At 41.7% G+C, this 21,016-nt stretch overlaps 1 protein-coding gene across 4 annotated transcripts in view; it reads right to left on the bottom strand.

The window, feature by feature from the left end:
- The window catches only part of TMEM117 (transmembrane protein 117), a 487,518-nt gene extending 472,994 nt beyond the window's left edge, over window positions 1-14,524 (bottom strand). For 2 of the 4 annotated variants that reach the window (XM_047867676.1, XM_047867679.1), the window contains exons 1-2: window positions 14,212-14,524; window positions 1,903-2,207 (exon numbers count right to left, since the gene is read on the bottom strand). In XM_047867676.1, coding sequence (XP_047723632.1) covers window positions 1,903-2,179 — 277 coding nt within the window. In that variant the 5' untranslated portion in view covers window positions 2,180-2,207; window positions 14,212-14,524. Of the gene's footprint in view, window positions 1-1,902; window positions 2,208-2,319; window positions 2,364-14,026; window positions 14,066-14,211 lie in introns of those variants that run through there. The other 2 variants (XM_047867678.1, XM_047867677.1) reach the window with 2 other exon arrangements.
- Between the last annotated feature and the right edge of the window lie 6,492 nt (window positions 14,525-21,016).

Genomic DNA, 21,016 nt, shown 5'->3' with positions numbered 1-21,016 from the left:
ATCAGTAATGGTTCTGTTTGTTCCTAGGCAGGTGATAGCTATATTCCCTAGGGTCGCTGTTCCAAACCTTAACCACTTTCTTAAACCTCCTGCATCATCCAATCATTCCACCTTTATCTTTATTTATTTTTTTTATCTTTAGCTCTTCCTTGTTCATAGTCAAACAGAGATCATCAGGTGGTAGGCCACTTACCTCTCTACTCCCCCACCCCAATGGACCTATCAGAATATCAAGCTTTATCTCTCTCATGAAAATTTCTGAGGAACTGGAGTCTCTCTTCCTGTCCCCACTAAGGCCATTATTTCTACCTGTGTCCTAAGTCACAAAGCAAAGAAGCTTTCAGAGTTGCTCTCCTCCTCTGTCTTTATCTTCACTTCAGCCTAGCTCTTTCCCCCAAAATGACAAGCAGATCAATTAATCTCACTCCTCAAAACCAGCACCACCCACTGCCATGCCCAACACAATCTTTCCATGGTCCTTCTTCCATTTTTAGCCACTTCCTATCTCCTTTCATTTCCTCACCAAACTTCTTGAAACTATGTACATATATAATAAACATAAAATATGTACCTTTTATAAATGTATGTAATAGAAACAAAGGACAATAGTTTAAGGAGTAGAGATTGCAAAGAATATAGAATTAATACTATGTGTGTGTATATCTATGTTTCAATTTGTTTTTTCCTGAAACAATTGCCATCTGTTTCTAGCCAAACTTCTAGATTAAAAATAGCTACAGTGTGTCACCTATGATCTTATAATTACTAAATTCAATGTTTTATTACCAAGTTCTCTTACTAACTGGCCCAGCAGCATTTAAAACTTTCTTTTCCCAGTAACACTTATCACCTCTTTGCATAGTACATTAATTTGTTTTCTGTCTTTCTCCCTCCTACAGGATGTAAACTGTTATAAGGGCACAGTCCCTACTTTTTTGATTCACTCTCTAGAATAGTTCCTGGTATGTAATCAGTGATCAATGAATATTTGTTGGATAAATATCACCCAACTCCTGACCAAAATCAATTAGGCAAAAGGTGGAAAACACACCCAAATTGGGTCAACATCAGGCTCTTTTCTGAGAGTTTAAACTTAGGACCAAGAGAGTCAGGCCAGTCTCTCTGAGTAGATATAAAGTGATCTTTAATGTGAACACAGAATAAAATAGATATGTTAGAGAAATTGTCACAAAGAATATCCTGACAGAATTCAAGCCCCTGGTTTCATTTATCCCAATTACCAAAATGAATTTTATCCTTGATCTTTGAGAAACAGCTCAGTACCCTTATAGTAAATTACCTTTTTTTTAGCTTGAACTATTTTAGTGTTTTTTTCTTTGTCTATTGCTTACTATCAAAGGATTCTGTGCTAATATACTGTTCTGTGGTTGAATAGGCTCAAAAATAAACATCCTCAAGCCAATGTTCAAAATAAAAACAAAAAAGGAAAGAAAAATGGTAAAAAAGTTAGAGTTGCCATTCTTATTCTCAGAATGAATAATATATGTAAATATATGAGCAATGGTTAAGCTACTTTAATGAACTCATGGTATGACATGAAGGCAAACTCTTCATGATAACATACTTAGGTACTGTTTATGGGAAAAGAGCTATTTTCATGTCTTCTCTAAAAAGATTACACACACATTAATTTAGGCTCTAAAGCCGTTTTTTGAAATTAAGTTTAGGATTACTTTTACCTCATGTTAATTTTCCTGAGGCCACAGGAAAGTACACCACTGGGCAAAGAGCAGCAGAAGAACCCAGCTCCAACAGCTCACAGCAAATTAAGGCTAGAGGGAAAACTAAAATGCATCTTAAACTGGCATTTAGAAATAACAGGGCTCTATCTTGAAGAATAGAATTCAGTCATTATCAACCTTACATTTCACAGGTACTTACCAAACAAACGCTGATGGAACAGAAATTTGCCAGCTATTAGTCCTATGAGAATGGCAAGTAGCCATAGAAGCACCTTCAGGATCCTCCAGCCAACTCCTCTAGGGTATTTATTTGTTACAAATGAAAAACAGTTTCCAACAACAATAACATTGGCTTCTGTTTGGCTATGAGAAACTGGGTCCTCGGCAAATATTAAGAAGTTAAAGAAGATCACCAAGTAAGCCACGATCAAGCGAGACCAGGGATGCTGGAAATAATAACGAAAGTCTTTACCCATCCTTCAAAACTTCAATTCCGTTGTTTACCTGTGTAAGAAAAGATACATAGGGTTAGAGCAGAAAAACAAATAGTCTCTCTTCCTATTATCTGTTCTGATTCGTAACAGCTCGATAAACAGGCATTTAGAAAAGATGCTACCAGGGGCTCCTGGGTGGCTCAGTGGGTTAAACGTCCAACTCCTAATTTCAGCTCAGGTCGTGATCTCACAGTTAATGAGATCAAGCCCCGCATCGGGCTCTGTGCTGACAGTAGAGCCGGCTTCAGATTCTGTGTCTCCTGCTATCTCTTCTCCTCCCCAGCTTGCTCTCTCACTCTCTCTCTTTCTCTGTCAAAAAATAAATAAACATTAAAAAAAAAATTTTTTTTGGCACAAAAACAGACACATAGACCAATGGAATAGAATAGAAACCCCAGAACTAGACCCACAAACATATGGCCAACTCATCTTTGACAAAGCAGGAAAGAACATCCAATGGAAAAAAGACAGCCTCTTTAACAAATGGTGCTGGGAGAACTGGACAGCAACATGCAGAAGGTTGAAACTAGACCACTTTCTCACACCATTCACAAAAATAAACTCAAAATGGATAAAGGACCTAAATGTGAGACAGGAAACCATCAAAACCTTAGAGGAGAAAGCAGGAAAAGACCTCTCTGACCTCAGCCGTAGCAATCTCTTACTCGACACATCCCCAAAGGCAAGGGAATTAAAAGCAAAAGTGAATTACTGGGACCTTATGAAGATAAAAAGCTTCTGCACAGCAAAGGAAACAACCAACAAAACTAAAAGGCAACCAACGGAATGGGAAAAGATATTCGCAAATGACATATCGGACAAAGGGCTAGTATCCAAAATCTATAAAGAGCTCACCAAACTCCACACCCGAAAAACAAATAACCCAGTGAAGAAATGGGCAGAAAACATGAATAGACACTTCTCTAAAGAAGACATCCGGATGGCCAACAGGCACATGAAAAGATGTTCAGCGTCGCTCCTTATCAGGGAAATACAAATCAAAACCACACTCAGATATCACCTCACACCAGTCAGAGTGGCCAAAATGAACAAATCAGGAGACTACAGATGCTGGAGAAACGGGAACCCTCTTGCACTGTTGGTGGGAATGCAAAGTGGTGCAGCCGCTCTGGAAAGCAGTGTGGACGTTCCTCAGAAAATTAAAAATAGACCTACCCTATGACCCAGCAATAGCACTGCTAGGAATTTATCCAAGGGATACAGGAGTACTGATGCATAGGGCCACTTGTACCCCAATGTTCATAGCAGCACTCTCAACAATAGCCAAATTATGGAAAGAGCCTAAATGTCCATCAACTGATGAATGGATAAAGAAATTGTGGTTTATATACACAATGGAATATTACGTGGCAATGAGAAAAAATGAAATATGGCCTTTTGTAGCAACGTGGATGGAACTGGAGAGTGTGATGCTAAGTCAAATAAGCCATACAGAGAAAGACAGATACCATATGGTTTCACTCTTATGTGGATCCTGAGAAACTTAACAGGAACCCATGGGGGAGGGGAAGGAAAAAAAAAAAAAAAGAGGTTAGAATGGGAGAGAGCCAAAGCATAAGAGACTGTTAAAACTGAGAACAAACTGAGGGTTGATGGGGGGTGGGAGGGAGGAGAGGGTGGGTGATGGGTATTGAGGAGGGCACCTTTTGGGATGAGCACTGGGTGTTGTATGGAAACCAATTTGTCAATAAATTTCATTAAAAAATAAATAAATAAATAAAAATAATAATAAAAAATAAAATTAAAAAAAATTTAAAAAATAAAAATAAAAATAAAAAATTTTTTTAAATGCTACCTGCTCCTCTCATGGTCCCAAGTCATGTCTGAGATTGAGGAAAATAAATATTGTCCCTTGGCTGCCATCTAATCATACCTCTGACCACATGGGGGATGTGGAAAAGAAGGAGAATGAAAGAGCAGGGGGAGAAGGGACATGAGAGGGCAGAAAAAGATTGTCCAAAATCGGGGTGGGGTGATGACTGAGATGACCTGTAGAGGTCACCTCAGGAGGAAATGCAGGGCAAAAACACAACACAATGCTTTTCCTCTTTTAGATTACTATTTTTAGGTTACAATCATAATATAGAGTCGTTTAAAAAATGAAAGCAATGTAGAAGCAAACTGAGCACACAGGAACAAAAAATAAACATCTTCCTCTGCCCCAATCCCTCTCCTCAGCATGATCCCTTAATAATCTGTACTCTCAGACCTTTTCCTATATGTTGTGTATGGACTTTTATACAAAGGTTCATAGACTAGTTGTCAAATAATTTCAACACAGAATAAGTCTTATGAAATAGCTGAGTCTATAGTACAGTAGTGAGTTACATGCAGGAGGGACTGGACAGTTCTGCTTGTGGGAAGTGAGGAAAAAGGGGAAGACTCACAGAGGACAAACCCAAGTTCAGGGCTGAAGGATTAGTAGGAATTTTTCCCCAGTGGAGAAGGCAAGAATGCTCAATCTAGGCATTTGGAAAGGCACAGAGGCATTGCAAAATACATACTATGCCTCTATCTGTGGGTCCTAACCTCGAGGTGCATTGAGAGTAAAGAGCTTTCTTAAAACTCTTTTGTGCAGACCCCACTTCCAAAATCTTGCTCACCTCCTCCTTTCTCTTTGGGAGGCAGCCTGCCTATAAAGGACACAAGCCTGCATTAGATTCACCAAGGCTGTGACTGGTTGTTATTAAGTCTATCCAATTGTGGGATGCAGTTTTGGTGAACCCATTTGGTGCTCAGACTAAGCTATATCTCTATGATTTCAGCAACAAAGTTGAATAAAAGCTGAGATCAAAACATAACAATAAAACTGAATAAAAGCTGAGATCAAAACATAACAATAAAGGTAGTAATGTCACTGAAATCTGCCAATTCTTTTCTCTCCTTTCTCAATTTGTTTAGAACTGGGAGAAAAAAGGGACCCTTACAAAGCCTACGGCATATGACATCCAGGCTCTGTGTTGGATGTCTACATGCATCATTAAATTATTTTTTTTATCATAACAACCTTCTGAAATACTGTCATTATCATTCCCATCACCTCATTTTACAGGGAGGGAACTGAGGCTCACACAGATTATGTAACTGGCCCAAAGTCAGCCAGCAGAGCTCTTATCTGAGCCTCTGAAGTCAACTGTAGAGCCAAATCACCCAGTCAGTTCCAGGCATTTCCCCTGCCTTAGAAAGACACAGGGCCCAGCCCCAGGGATGTCATCCCTTGAATGCTTTCTGGAGACACATTCTTCTCCAGAGATGATTATATTAACTCTATAGAGTATACTTCTATACCCAGGCAAAAAATACGTAAGTGGAAGAAACCTTCACAAATCCTGAGCACTTTGGTAAATTGATAAATTTCCCATTGACAGATATTCTCATTTCCACATGACTAAAAGCACAAAGATCAAGCCACAAGCCTGAAGTAACTCTAAGTCAATGGAAGACCTGGGAATAGGATCCCAGGCTCCCAAGTCCTGTCCAACACTCTGGGGTGATGGATATCAATCAAACCCACAATCTAAGCTAATGAAGACTTGTCTTAACTATTTCAGAAAAGCAATGTAAACACACAAAAGGACTGGAAATATAACTCAGTAAAACAGATAGTCTCTGTGCCTTCTAAACAATTTCAAGTCCCTCGTGATCTTTGTGAATACTCTGAAATGTCTGTTCCCAGGGGCTGCGGCTCAGACAACTTAGAAATGGCGACTGCACAAGGATTTTTTTCTCTTTTTATGTTTATTTTTGAGACAGCATGAGCAGGGAAGGGACAGAGAAAGAGGGAGACACAGAATCCCAAGCAGACTCCGGGCTTTGAGCTGCCAGCACAGAGTCCGACCCAGGGCTCAAATTCACAAACTGCAAGATCATGACCTGAGTGGAAGTAGAATGCTTAACCGACTGAGCTACCCAGGCACCCCAAGATTTTGTTTTCTAATGTGAAGTTCATCACCCAGTAAGTATAGCAGTAGTTGGTTATCACATGAAAGAGAGCAAAGTGGTGAAGAACAAAAATGAGCATCATGCATTTTCATGATATTCAGTATGCAAGGATGCCAGAATGAGTTGTCAATTCAATTTCATGCAATGTTTTTAGAAATGTCCAAAGACCGCTATCACGAGACTACATAGAAATCATCTCAAGGCCAATGAGTCTTGAAGCAGGACTCACTCCTACATGCCCATCAGAAAAAGGCATGAGTAACATCTATGAAGTTAAACAGGTTTCTAGGTTGCTTCTCTTACCAATGCAGAATTCTCTTGTAGTTGCCCCACCACCTCCTTTCCCCCCACCCACATACAAGCAAGGCAGCAGGATTCAGAACACTGAATACATAGGATCTTGATTGCTTATTGAATAAATGCTTTGTGAAGGGTTAGCATATACTTATTTTATCATTGTTGTTTTTAACTTTAGAATCTTGTTTAGTGAGCTATGTAATGTCCACGTGCCCAAACTGAATTAGAACATTCAAAAAAGTTGGGAGACAGCTGTTCCTCTCCAGTACTTATATTATTTCAAGACAGAGAACTGTAGAGTTGAGCAACAATCCTGTACTTGTTGACCTGAACTCCCACAGGCATGCTATGAATGGTACCATCACCCCCAGGTTACACGTAAACAAAGATCAGAGTGGTTGCTGCCTATCCACATCCAGGAAGTGGAAGAGCCAACATCTGAATCCAAATCCATTCCTAGCCCTTGATCTAATATATCATAAAGCTGAAAGTGTTTCTTCCAATAAATATTTCCCATCAGGTCTGCAGGCTAGTCTTTATTTCCACAAACAGATTCAGTGACTCACAGACCAGCAGAATTACTGGTCTATTTTATGCTAAACATGGCTGATATTTACTCTTGTTTCATATGCCAAAGCTGAAGTGAGGTCTTCCAGGGGGTCCCAAATTTCAAAACCTACATAATAACTTGAATGAAACTTCTACTTATCCCCACTTCCTGACTTCATCCACAAGGTCACCCAAAGCTTGCCTAGTCATCTCAGCCCTAGGTACCAGGCATGCAAAGCACCAAAACTGTTTTCACTTCTGTAGTTCACATAAAGCAATATGATCATTCAGTGACTCTAGTGCTAATAATCCAGGATTGAAATGGTTCAAACTGACTATGCTACACAGTATTCATAGTCTACAAACCCTTTTAATTTCTTTAAACTCAATTCTGCCACCAAAGCTGAGCTTTTATCTTAAATAAATGTGATCTATCTTAGGTCTTAGTATATTATAGTAAAATTATCGATTTATGTGTTTGTCTCCCTCACTGGGTCATAAGATCCTCAGTGAAGGGCTGTTCACTTCCAGGGCACAGCACGGGGACGGGCTCAAAGTGGGCAATCGATGGGCATCTACTAGATGGGGAGGGGTGAGCGGTTCACTTAGAAAGAAAAGCCTCCTTATTGTTCAGGCAAGATGAGGAGACACAGCAACCTGCCATTACCTCTCACTAACAAAAAAAAGGAGAAAAAAAGCACTGTAACCCAAAAATTGCCACGCTGACTCACCCCTGATCCCACCCAACAACACCTCATTTTACACAGGTTCTGCATTATCATCATTATCACTAGGGCTAACATTGAGTACTTAACCATATACCAGGACACTATGCTAATGAGCTTTACAAATTTTATTTAAATTGCACAGCAGCCCAATGAAGAAAATACTCTTATTTTTACAAATTTGAACCTGAGACCTACGAATTTTGTAATCTGTACCAAATAACAAAATGGGTCTGGGCCAAAACCAGGATACAAATCCAAGCCACTTGTCATTAACGCTCTACACCAGGCCTTCCCACGTAAAGGAAAAAAATTCCAAAATCTTACCCATTACGTGTTGGTTAGGAAGTTTCTGATAACGAATCTGTGTGATATAAAAGATTCACAGTACTTCTAGGATGAATGAGTCTACTCATACTATTCCAGCGGACCTGGCTAGCATGATCAGAAAGAATCGGGGTCACGTAACTGACTACAGGATTGCTTGAATTTTGTTCTCCGAGCATCAAGTGTAAGTAGTTGAGTTGATCTGCTTGTTCTTTTGCAATGTATCACTGATGCTCATTCTGTGATTTTCCAACTATGCCTAAAAAGAACACATCTCTGAGAGCTAGATTAATCCACACCATTCACTTCCCTCTTGTAAGTAATGACATGATTAGGTAGATGTCACTACCAATATCTTAGAAGCCTCTGCTTTTCCACTTTATAGCAGTGATTGAAGAAGTTGGTTGGCTACAGGCTGGAACTTTACACTCTGATAATCCACAGGCCTCCAGTCATGGTTTCCAGCTCTAGATGGACTAATATTTATCATAGATATTAGGAATCCTATACATCTTACTACAAGTATTGTATTTCGGCTAATCTAAAGGCAAAGAATGGAGAGGTATTCAAAGGAAAAATGGGAAAGAGGTAAGGATACTCAAGTTGGGAGGGCACTGAACAAAGGCAGAGAAGAGACTTTCTTCTTCATTTGTAGGAGGTGCATCTGGAGTTCTGTGTGGCTGGAGCACAGAGTGCTTGAGGGCATCTTGTGAGAGGCAAGGATAATTTGGGGCCAATTCAAGGAACATAGGCAAAAGTGTTGTTGTGTATTTTACTGAATAGAGACCAGAGAATGAAAAGTTTCAGAACTGAAAAGTGATATAACTGACTAGAGCAGAATTTGGGAGAGAATTCTCTGTCAGCTTAGATCATGAAAACTTGGTATGAGGCATAATGAAAGTGGGGAAAATAAGTTTATAGGCAACTTCAACAGTTTAAGTAAAAGATAATCAGGTCGTGGACTACAACAAAATAGATCCCCCAAGAATCGTTGTAATAATCTGACTGAACCAGAGTACCCTGCCTCCATCACTTATTAGAGTCTTTACGAATAAAGGAAAACACTGAAGGAGGGTGAATTTCATTTTTCTCAGAAGGGACCCTGGCTCAGGCAACAGTTCTTGCATAATAACAAGTCTGATTAAGATGGAGGACACCCTTGGGGCGCCTGGCAGGGGCACCTGGGTGGCTCAGTCGGTTAAGCGTCCAACTTTGGCTCAGTTCATGATCTCACTGTTCATGAGTTCGAGCCCAGTGTCAGGCTCTGTGCTGACAGCTCAGAGCCTGAAGCCTGCTTCAGATTCTCCCTCTCTCTCTGTCCCTCCCCTGCTCATGCTCTCTCTCTCTCTCTCTCTCAAAAATAAACATTAAAATTTTTTTAAAAAATATGGAGTTTACCCTTACATTTTTAAAAATTGGGGCACCTGGGTAGCTTACTCGATTGGGCATCTGACTTCAACACAGGTCATGATCTCACGGTTTGTGAGTTCGAGCCCTGAGTCAGGCTCTGTGCTGACAACTCAGAGCCTGGAGCCTGCTTCAGATTCTGTGTCTCCCTCTCTCTCTACCCGTCCCCTGCTTGTACTCAGGCTCTCTCTGTATCTCAAAAACAAATAAACATTATTTTATTAAAAATTTTTTTTTTTTTTTAATTTACGGATGCATCTGGAAAAGTCCTTGATGAATTAATGCTCTACAAAAGACACTACTACTGGCCAGGTAGAGTACACTGAGTGCACAGCCCTGCAAATACAGGTCTCAGCATCTAGTAACACCTAACCAGGTAACATGCACAGGGCACTTCCATTGTGAAGGGCACCGGTCTAAAATAAAAAAAGAATCTCTCCAAGTTTTTTGAAGCTCCTTAGCATTTATGTCTGAAAATTCACCTGGAACCTCTCAGCTCTTATTAAAGGGCTTTGAAAAGATGACTGTGCCAAGAGTATAAACTGTAGCCTGGCACCTTGAATCCAATCTCTTGAAAAATAATTTTTAAAAAGACTTCCAGTACTTTACTTTTTGTGGTATGCACTTTGTGACACATACAGCTGTACTTTGGGCCATTCTTGGCTGTTTTAGTACAAGACAAACTTAAAGGCTACAAGACAAAGAAGAGCCTCCTTTCTTCAATTACCCTAGTTCTAGCATAGTATTTAAAGTTCTTTGCAGTTCACAGAACACTGTTTACAATCATTTCGTTTAATCCCTAGGATAATTGCTTTTAAAATTCTATGTCCAGGGGAGCCTAGGTGGCTCAGTTGGTTAAGTCCCCGACTTCAGTTCAGGTCATGACCTCACAGTTTGTGAGTTCAAGCCCTGCATTGGGCTCTGTGCTGACAACTCAAAGCCTGGAGCCTGCTTTGGATTCTGTGTCTCCCTCTCTCCTTGCCCCTCCCCTGCTCGCACTCTGTCTTTCTCTCTCTCTCAAAAATAAATGAGCATTAAGAAAATAATAAAATAAAATAAAATAAAATAAAATAAAATAAAATAAAATAAAATAAAATAAAATTCTACTCCAAAAGGCAGACACAGTTTAAAACTGTTTAATATTTTTTCCTTAAAAGATAAATAAGGATAGCAGCCTATATTTATATCACATTTTACCTTTTAGTGTTTTTAACAGGCAAAACCACACCATTAGAATGACACTAGAATGATTCAAAGGAATCAGGAGCATGAGTTTTTCAAAGGGCAGCCTCATGTGCTGGGAGGAATATGGTCCAGTTCTAACTGCTACTTACTAGCTCTGTGACCTTGGGCAAATCCCTAACCTCTTGGAGATTCCACTTCTTCGCCAGTAAAATCCCAGTAAAAGTACTTCACTCAGAGCACTGTAGTGAAGACCTAAGGAGATTTCATCTGTAAAGTGCCTGGTCATTTCCAGCCACTTCCTACCCTGAAGGCCACTGTTAAAATACAAACGAGTCTTGGTCATTCCCACTAATAATGAGCATGATGGTAATAGCACCTACACATTACGTTTACGGAGTGATTTTTTATGTTATTCTCACCATTAAAGTATTTTTAATGCAACTGTACAAGGTAAAGGATGAATGCTATCCTTACTGTGCAAATATTGAAGTTGAGGCTCAGAAAGCTTAAGCTACTTGTCCAAAATCGTATTTAGAAAGTGTTAATTCCATGATAACATTCATCATTCATTTGTTCAACATTTACCAGTTGCTTATTTGTGCCAGGCACTGGCCTACCCATCAGGGTTGCTAACAGATGACACTCCTGTTGTTTTGCATCTTACAGTCTCACTGAGGGAAACAGACGTTAAACAGAAAAGAAAATAGATACATAATATTTTAAAAAGCTGTAAGGTGATGGAGGAAGTTACTGGGGAATGTCAGCAGGGAGGGAAATTAAAGTAGGCTTCACTATAAGGTGACATTTGGACAGAACCTCAAAGAAGGGAGGGAAGCAAGCAGGTATCTGGGAAAGAGGGACCTAGACACAGAGAACAAAACATTGCAAAAATCTGTGCTGAGTGAATGATTAGCACATTTAAGGAAGAGCAAAAAAGCTAGTGTGACTGGATAGAGTGTGGATGCAGGGGAGTGTGAAAGGAGATGGAGCCTGCAACGTAGCATCCGATTGTGAGGTGGCCTTTAGTGATCTGGCCTTGAGGCCGTCCAATGTGTGTGGGCTTTCCCTTGTGTGATTCGGGAAACAGGAGACTGAGTGACACATGTGAGTTACATGTCAGAAGGGCCACATTTCTGTCTGGTGTTTGGAAATGTATGAACTTCTAGACATTTAAACGGAAGAGCTGACGACAGTTACGTGATGGATTGGATGTGGACAGGGCCTGGCAAAACCCAGACTGGAACTGCCATTTCCTGAGAGGAACACCACCGAAGCAGACATGGACAGCACAATAATCATTAACATTTCTTAGTGCTTTTTATATGTTAGGCAAGTACTTTTCATTCAGTACCTCAATTAGTCCTTATACCAGCCCTTTGGCTTTACCAATAAAGGAGTGGAGACTCAGAAAGGTTATAATCTGCCCAAGGTCATATAGGTACCAACCAGTGGAAACAGGAGAAGTACCTCTATGACCCCAAAGTCAAAATTCTCAATAACTACTATGGTCCCTACACCGAGAAGTATAACATACAGACTAAAGTTCCAATGGGAAGGAAGCAGGGGCACTAGGAACCATTAAGTACTAGGTGATAACTGGTACCTAGTAGGCATTCAACAAATATTTGCTATTGAATTAATAAATGAAAAAAAAATTTATGGATCATGATGGGATAATGAACCAGCCTTGAGTAAGAAGAAAACAAAAAACAAAAAACAAAAAATACTGAAGATTCCATTCCAGAGAGAACAAACTCTGGATAAGGGGATATTCAAGTCTATAAAAGGACACATGGCAGAAAAATGGAGAAACCAAATATACATTTGCCTGGACCAGCCCTAAGGTCTTGGTATATTATCCTGAAATGTTAGGTGAAAGGCAGGCATGAGGAGATTACATATAGCATTCTACATAATGCGAACGCTTAATACAGGTTTTAAAAACACAAATCGCAATAATAACAGAACTAAGTTGGAACTTCTTGCTTTTGGTCCAATACCAGAGACCACACAGCCTTTTAAATAAAAAGCAACCTTTTAAGTCAATCAATGAAACCACCCTAAGTGACTTTACATAGATACCAGAATGGTATTTGTAGTACCCTTGCTAATTTAGAGGATCATATCCATAAATCCCTTCCTAGACTTTCTCTTCATATCGTTTTCAACCTTTAAATGATTTTCTTTCCTTGTTCTTATCCTGCAGTCTTTGGGATAACAAAGTTCTAAACCACACAAGTTTTTAAAACAGAGAAGCTGAAGCAAAGTAGGTCTGGAGTTCTCTCTAATTAGTTAACTTTTCATTAAAATGGCAAAGTATTTGTGAACACTTTCATGTCATAAAGTGGAAACATATTCACCAATTAATTCTTTAAAAATGCTTAGAGCTCTTTTTAGCGATATCTGTTTATGATAAAGAATCTAAACAAACACCAAAGAAAATAATAGTTCAAGAACAAAGTAAAATTCATTCATATCTGAAATTATTTTTTAAATAGCTGGCAGTTTAAAGAAGCATATTAAATAAAATAGACAAGTATTGGTTTCTGAGCAAAGGATCAAATGGAGGTGGAATAGGAGTGGGTATAAACACCCAAGTTAAAATTTCAAAATCCATACTTGCTTTTAAACTACATAGATGGGGGAGGGGGCGGTGTTAGGAAGTGTAGGCATGGTAAAAAATTAAAAACTTTACAACAAAAATAGTTCTTACAGAGATTCTACTATTCTTTATATTCAATAAATTGTAAGGAATGTTTTCTGAAGACAAAACTAAACCCTGAAATCTTCCTAGAAGTCCTTCTATGGATTTCAAACAGTATGTCATTTATAATGAGGGGTAAATATATTTGTTCAACATACCCTTTTTTTTGGTTCATTAGACACACAAATACTAAAACAAGCATGTGATGTTTACTACCCTCTCTCACACCCATACACACAGTTCATTGTTCCACAGAGGGCAGAATGAATAATGGTAGCCCAAGTGTTACCACATGGACCTACCACACTTGTGGGCCTATGGCATTTTCAAAAATAGGAATCGCCAAATAGCTTTCTTTAGCCACAATAAAGTTAGTAAACACTCAAGTTTTGTTTTTTTGCTTTTTTGCTTTTATGGAGAACGCCCCAAAACAGCAACCTGTTAATTTAATTAACAAACAATACGTAGTGCTTCTCCAGCGCTCCCGTGCTAGTAATCAGCGAAGCGAGGAAAGTTCAAGGTCTGTCCTGGTAACCCTGGGAGCCCCGGAGTTCCAGGGTTCCTCACCGACAGCCTTCCACCTAGGAGTCTCAACTGCCCTTTCGGAAAAGGACCGGTGCATCCGTTACCGCCTCTTCCCACCCCCCACCCCCCCCACGCTTGACACTTTACCCTGCCTCCTGGCGTGCCATCCTCGGGAACCGAGGAAACGCGCCGGGGGAACTGGGGGACTGGGGGCCGCGGCCGCTTCCGCATTCGCGGGCAGGGACGAGGGGGCGGCCGGGCTAGCAGGGCTCCGCTGCGGCCGGCCCGAGCGGCGGGGGAGGCGCGCCCAGCGCCCGGGCCCGCGTACTCACCGGCTGGGGCCGCGCGGGCGCGGGGTGTCTGCAACACCGGAGAGCCGGGCGAGCACAGCCCTCCGCCGCGCCGGCGGCCTCGCTGGGAAGAGCGGCGAGACGGCCCGCCGGCGTCGCTGCCGCCGCTGCTGTCACCGAGCTATAAATACCGGCTCGGCCCACACTCGCCGCCGCCTACGCCGGGCGCCCTCCGCAAAGTCCGCCGGCCGCGGGCCGGGCAGCCGGGGCGCAAGGGCGACGGCGACGGCGCCGCGCAGGTGACCGCGATGGCTCCAGCTGTTCGGCAGCCTCCGCAGCTGGAGGCATGGCCTCCCGCCGCCGCCGCCCCCGCCCTCCCGCTCCCCTCCCGCCTGCGCCGCGGGCCGACTCCAGCCCGCGGGCCGCGCGCGCCGCGCCGAGCCCGCCCCGGCCGGGCCCGCCTCTGCAGAGCAGGCGGCTGCAGACCCAGGACCGCTTGGAAAGCGGCGGAGGCGGGGGCGGGGTGGGATTGGGGGTGGACTGGGTGGGGGGGGCGGGTGTGCGGTTGGCTTCAGCCTAGCGTGTCAGCAGCAGTCCCTTCGTCCTGGGGGAATCCGCAGACTTCTTGCAAAATCCACCATCCTGCAGGGAACCAATGAGATTCCCAGGTGGAATAGCCTCAAAGAAGTGCAAACTTTCTAATGCAGTCTCAGGTCATATAGAGCATCCTTTCTGCTTTTGCCAGTTGGCGATGTGGAGGTGGGGTGGGGAGAGACAGCCCGGGAGGACATGAGTAGTCTTACACTTACTTTCCATACACTTACTTTCCAGCCTGTCCGGTCTGGCACACCCCACGCAAATATAGTCACACATTTGTTCACATATTTATAAACTCACACACATTCACACACACTTAGAAATGGACAGATATATGTACACATGCATATATACCCATACACACGTATACAATCACACATACATTCATACATACAGTTATGCATACATATATCAGAAGCACACACATGTGCAATATTGTTGAAGCTTGAAGCTCTCAGGAACCTATCATGCTGTAATTCTTAAATGCTTTATCTGTAGCATGGCAGAGGAAGACCTTTGACCACATTTGACCAATTCCTTTCTTTCTGATGTAACCTCTTCTCCATCACATGTGTGTGTGTGGCCTTTGTTTCCTTCCACACCAAATAACAACTGCTACCTCAGTTTACCAGCTGCTTATACTGTATTAAAAGGTGCTTTCCAGTATACTGATATTCTGTGCAAATGGAAGTGATCCCTAGTTGGTATAGTCAGATAGAAAATGGGATAATTCCTATATGCCTCCAATAGCAGACATATGAGAAGAAAAATAGCCTCTCTCCTGGACTGGCAGCATGATTCAGGAATGTTCTGGGTAGCAAGAGGGAGAGCTGAGATGTCAGCAGATTTTGAGATGGGACAGAGAGAGCCACTCCCAAGTCCTGCAGTATAGCTAATCTACACAGGCATAACTGGGAGTTCACTGCCATACTTCTCACTAGCTTGACATATGTTCAAGCTTCTAAGAATGACCACGTGTATCTACAGTACAGTCATAGTTTGTAATCATCTTCTGGAACTCTTAGCTTGGTAAGATTCTTTTTAGTGAAGCTTTCACAAGTGTTCCCAGAAGGAGCTGTTTCCTATGCTAGCACTTTGTACATTTTACGATGACACTTCTTACATTGAATGTACTTTTTTCACCATGTCTTTTTCTCCCCCACTAAGCCATGAACTCTTCAAAGGCAGAGACTAAGTCTTACCAATGCATCCTCAACACCTAACATAGTGAATGATGGTAATGGCCCAATAAATAGTAGATTAATTCTACAGATTATTAGAGTCTACAGTGCTTTTATAATTATAATCAGGATTGTTTTCCAAATGATGATTAAACTGTGTAACTGTCTAACATGGATTCCATGTGCTATATTTTCTTTGTATCTCCATTTAATTTTTTTTTTCAACGTTTATTTATTTTTGGGACAGAGAGAGACAGAGCATGAACGGGGGAGGGGCAGAGAGAGAGGGAGACACAGAATCGGAAACAGGCTCCAGGCTCTGAGCCATCAGCCCAGAGCCTGACGCGGGGCTCGAACTCCCGGACCGCGAGATCTTGACCTGGCTGAAGTCGGACGCTTAACGGACTGCGCCACCCAGGCGCCCCTGTATCTCCATTTAAAGCAAGGATGTCTTCAGTCAGTTGAAACTGGAAAACATTAAAGTTTCACAAACTATGCAGCACAGTACTGATATCTATGGCTTGTTAACCAACCCCTCGCCCTCAAGAAACAAAAGAAAACAAAACAGAAGCACTTTTCCTGTCATTAAAAGTCTGTAAAACATACTATATTTCAGAGGATAGTGAAGTAAAAATCAATGAGCGGCTTCTTTTCTGACTATGTGAGAGATAGAGCTCACTTTACTTCACAATCAGTTGAATTAGACGGTGTCCATTAAAATGAACTTAATTTAGTCAGAACTGAAACGTCTGCCCTCGGTTGCACCGTGCTTGTTTATCCTACCTTTGTATCCCTGTATTCTTAACATATGGCCTTGCTTTCTTTAATAATAATTTCAAGAATAAGCTCAACTAACGCTTACTATTTGCTCTTAGTTGAGGGATCTCCAGGTTTAAAGAATATAACTCCCCAGGACCACTTCGGGGCAAAATATTGAAATGACCAAGGTTTTCTTCAGCATCCATTATCCTAAAATAGCCATTTACCACTGACTAAGAAGCTTGTGCCCTTTGCTTTGTCAGCCACCCAAGGTCCCCAGTCCAGTCCTAAGAACCAGGCAGAGGAACAGCCTCTGCACTTGATCTTTGCCACACTAGTCACACATAGCGATAATAGCTCACCTTACTGAAGGCTTGTTGTCTACCAGGCCCATCCCATGTATCAAAATGTTTGCTCTCTGCAATAGAGGAAAAAGGCACACAAAGACTGAGGCGCTCATGCAAGACCTCATGACTAGCCAGAGAGGTGGAGTAAGGAGTAAGGACTTGCCAATCCACATTTACCTCTCATCTTACACTTCCTCCCCATGTTCCAGGACAGGGGTGCCGGTTTTACAGCCAGGAGACCCAGAATAGGGATTATCGGTGAGAATTCTGTTCCACCACAACCCTAGCTATAACTACTATAAAAAAAAAATCAGTAAGAATCCCTAGGTCTCACTTTCTTCACCACTGAAGTGGTGACATATTAGATCTGAATATGGACTTACGAGTCCAACATAGGACATTTGGCCAGTTCAAGGAGAGATCCTACTTAGGATTAGGTACTGTGCTCCCCATTCTCCAGTCTCTTTCCATCCCAGTCACTACCACACAGACCTGTTGGGAGATTTAAATGCCCTAATGTGTGTAAGACGCCTATATATACACTGTCAAGTACATAATAGGTGGTCAATAAAGACCATCCTTCCTTCCCATTAATGTTCCATGAAAACTTTCCTCAGGGCCAAAATCTATTGGTCTGGTATACAGAATGTGATTCCTTACTCACAGAAATTAATTATTTCTCTAGTGTTGGCCAGCAGTGTTAGAAATGGTGTAGATAGAAGCCCCAGGAAGAAACGAAATGGCGGAACTTCAGATCTCTCACTCAATCCATCCTTACTGTAACCCAAACAGTTTTTTTTTCCATTTCTTTTCCATAGAGGATATCAGCAAATTGGCCACAGCTTCAGACAGTGTCAGGACAATGATTGGAAACTCTCAAATCACACTATCCAATCATCTTCTCACTCCACCTCTACATACAAAGTCAACCCTGCAGACAGGCTTAGAAGTGTGTCTTATTTATGTATAATTCCTTTGTAAATTCTGACCCCAAAGTGCAGAAATCAGAAGTCACCACATGAGATGATGTTTCTGTTTACCTCACATAGGTTAGTAATACAGTTATGCTCTATATTTAAAAAAAAAGAGAGAAAAAGAAAGCTCAATATACACTTCAGAAATTGGTGAAAATGTTGACTATGACCAAACTAAACCCTCCCTAAATGGCAAACGGAAGCTCTAGTCACAAGCATCAGGAATCTCTACCAAGTCTATCAGGAAACATTCTCATCAGTGATTTGGTAGACTCTAAGCAAAACTATTTTTAATTTCCAATAGGTCAATCAGGATGATGCTAATTGCACACTCCAAATATAAACAGCATAATTTCTTTATTGCCAAGGATGCAAGAACAGAAATTTGAACATAATTTCCTTCTGGTATTTAAAGGCCATGACTTCACTGCCAGCATTTTCCTCAACAGTCCAAATCACAAATGTCCAGTTCCCTTGTACCCAAGGTGTGCTAATATATTTTAGGCCACACGTCCTGAATTTTTCTTGGGAAAAGATGCTCATCACATGTCTAACTGCTTGGAATATTAGAGCCTGTGCTCTGGAATCCTGGTTCAGCCACATAGTAGGAATGTGATATTAAGCAAATTCCTTAACCTCTCTGTCCATTAGTGGTACGTGCCTCATAGGTTGTTAGAGGGATTGAATAATGTGTGTCACACTTTTTTTAAATTTCTTAAATGTTTATTTTATTTTTGAGAAAGAGAAAGAGTGCGAGCAGGGCAGGCTCAGAGGGAGAGGGAGACACAGAATCTGAAGTAGGCTACAGTCTCTGAGCTGTCAGCACACAACCCGACACGGGGCTCAAATTCACAAACCGTGAGATCATGACCTGAGCCAAAGGCGGACGCTCAACAGACTGACCCACCCCAGGGCCCCATGTGTGTTACACTTTTAACATTCGGTCTGTCCATGTTAAGTTCTCCATAAATGTTCTTTTTATTATCATTGTTATTTATCTCATCTCTGCCCTGCTAATATTCAGCACATCCCATCGTTTCTTTTACCAAAGGACAGATTCACCTAGCCTTCCCTTTACCCTGGAAGTGGACGGACAAAGGGATTTTTCTGCACGGTTTTTAAAGCAAAGGGGTCATGCAAACAGAAGGCAAGCTAGCAGTCATAGCAGAAGTAGGACTGTCACCTGCCTGGTGCCCAGCATCACCCTAGATTCATATGCAGTCCTGAAGAATCTGCATAGATGCAACAGTTCCTTCAAAGAGCCCTTGCTCTTATAACAGAGAGAGACAATTGTTTCACTGCCCACTCCCTTCAGCTCCTTTCACTGCTTTGTTGCTTTCTTCTCTACCCCGCAACCCACTCGTACATACACAGAGACCCTAAAACTTGCGCAGTGCCTCACTTCAAGGGAGTAGTGATTGATTAAGACTAGTGATGACTTCATCCACAGGAATGTGACTGCTGGTTTTAAATGGCAAATTTGCCTTTGGGCAGTTTTGAGCTGACCTTTCCTTTCTTCCTGCTTGGTTTCTCCTAAAACAAATCGTCTTTTTCCTTCTTCAAGCTGTTTCCAGCAGACCCACTTAGACAGGTTTGATAGAGTTAGCCCAAGGGGAGGAGGTTTGATGTGAGGTAACACAAAAATATATTGGCTTTCCAAACCTCCTGATTTCATTTAAAAGTACCAAATATGCCACCCAATCAATAACATATCCAAAGCAACTAGACCATCAAAGCACTGCAAGGTGCTGAGGTTTCAAAGATAAATACAGTGTGCCTGTTTCCTCAGGAAACTCATGATCTAAGTGAGCAGACAAGAAATAGCTTCTAATCACCATAAATAGTAATACAAGGTGACGTATGATTGGGACCAAATGCATTTTACTGACCATAAGGGCTATAGAAATTTGAAGAAGAAAAATAAAATTATCCTTCGGAGTTGCTATAGAAGACCAGATGGGAAAAGAAGCTTGAGGCAAATAATGAAGGGTAAGAAGAATTTAGATAAGCAGAAAAGAGAGAAGAAATTCCAGCAAATAGGACAGCGCAGAACAGTGCTCATTACCCAGAAGATGGGGAGGGAGAGGAGCAGGAATGCTATGGTCTTTTCACTGGAGTGGGTAGTAGGAGACAGTGAAATATGTCATTTAATGAAGTAGGGAAGGCCAGGCTGTTGAGAAGGGACTTCTCAGTTCCAACCCTTTTAGCAGTAGGGGGTGGGACCAGGGAGACAGAATAAGGGGGAGTAAAGGGAAAGTAAGAAAAATACTTGGCACCGAGAATTTTAAATTATAAGAAATGAAAATGATGTACTTATGTGTTTGAAGATAACGGTCATATTTTCATGTAGCCGTAAAATGAGAAACAGTAAGCCTCCCCTCCACCCACAAACTGGAAGGACTGCTCTCCCTGCCTCCCTCATGGGTTAGAGGGAGCAGTTCCCCCCACCTTCCGCCTTTCTGGTTCATATGAAGAAATAAGAAAGAGCTGTGCAAAGCTGTCTTTCAGAGTCTGGGTCCCCTCCTCCATGGTCGCTGCTCAGCCTGGAGGCCTGCCTGGCTCACACCACTGAGTTTTAGCATGTCCTTTAGAAAACTGAGTTTCACAGGGGCACCTGAACCTGGTGGCTCAGTCGGTTAAGCGTCCGACTGCCGATCTCAACTTGGTTCATGATCTCACAGTCCATGGGTTCAAGCTCCATGTTGGTTGGGCGCTGCACTGACAGTATGGAGCCTACTGGGATTCTCTTTCTCCCTCTCTCTCCACCCTTCCCCTGCTCTCTCTCTCAAAATAAATAAATAAACATTTTTAAAAAACTGAGTTTCAAAGACAACATCTTCTGCTCAAAGTCAGCACTCATGTGTGTTAGGTGTTACTATCCTTAACTTCCTAATATTGTGGACGAATTTATCTGTGGTACAATCCACTGGTCCTTTTATCCACAAGTAAGCAAATATCTCCTGTACTCACCGTATTTGTTTCTTAGGCT

The sequence above is a fragment of the Prionailurus viverrinus genome, chromosome B4, assembly GCF_022837055.1.
Source record: "Prionailurus viverrinus isolate Anna chromosome B4, UM_Priviv_1.0, whole genome shotgun sequence".
NCBI lineage: Eukaryota > Metazoa > Chordata > Mammalia > Carnivora > Felidae > Prionailurus > Prionailurus viverrinus.
Note: the sequence above shows the minus strand (reverse complement) of the source record. Positions and strands in the feature narration are given on the sequence as shown.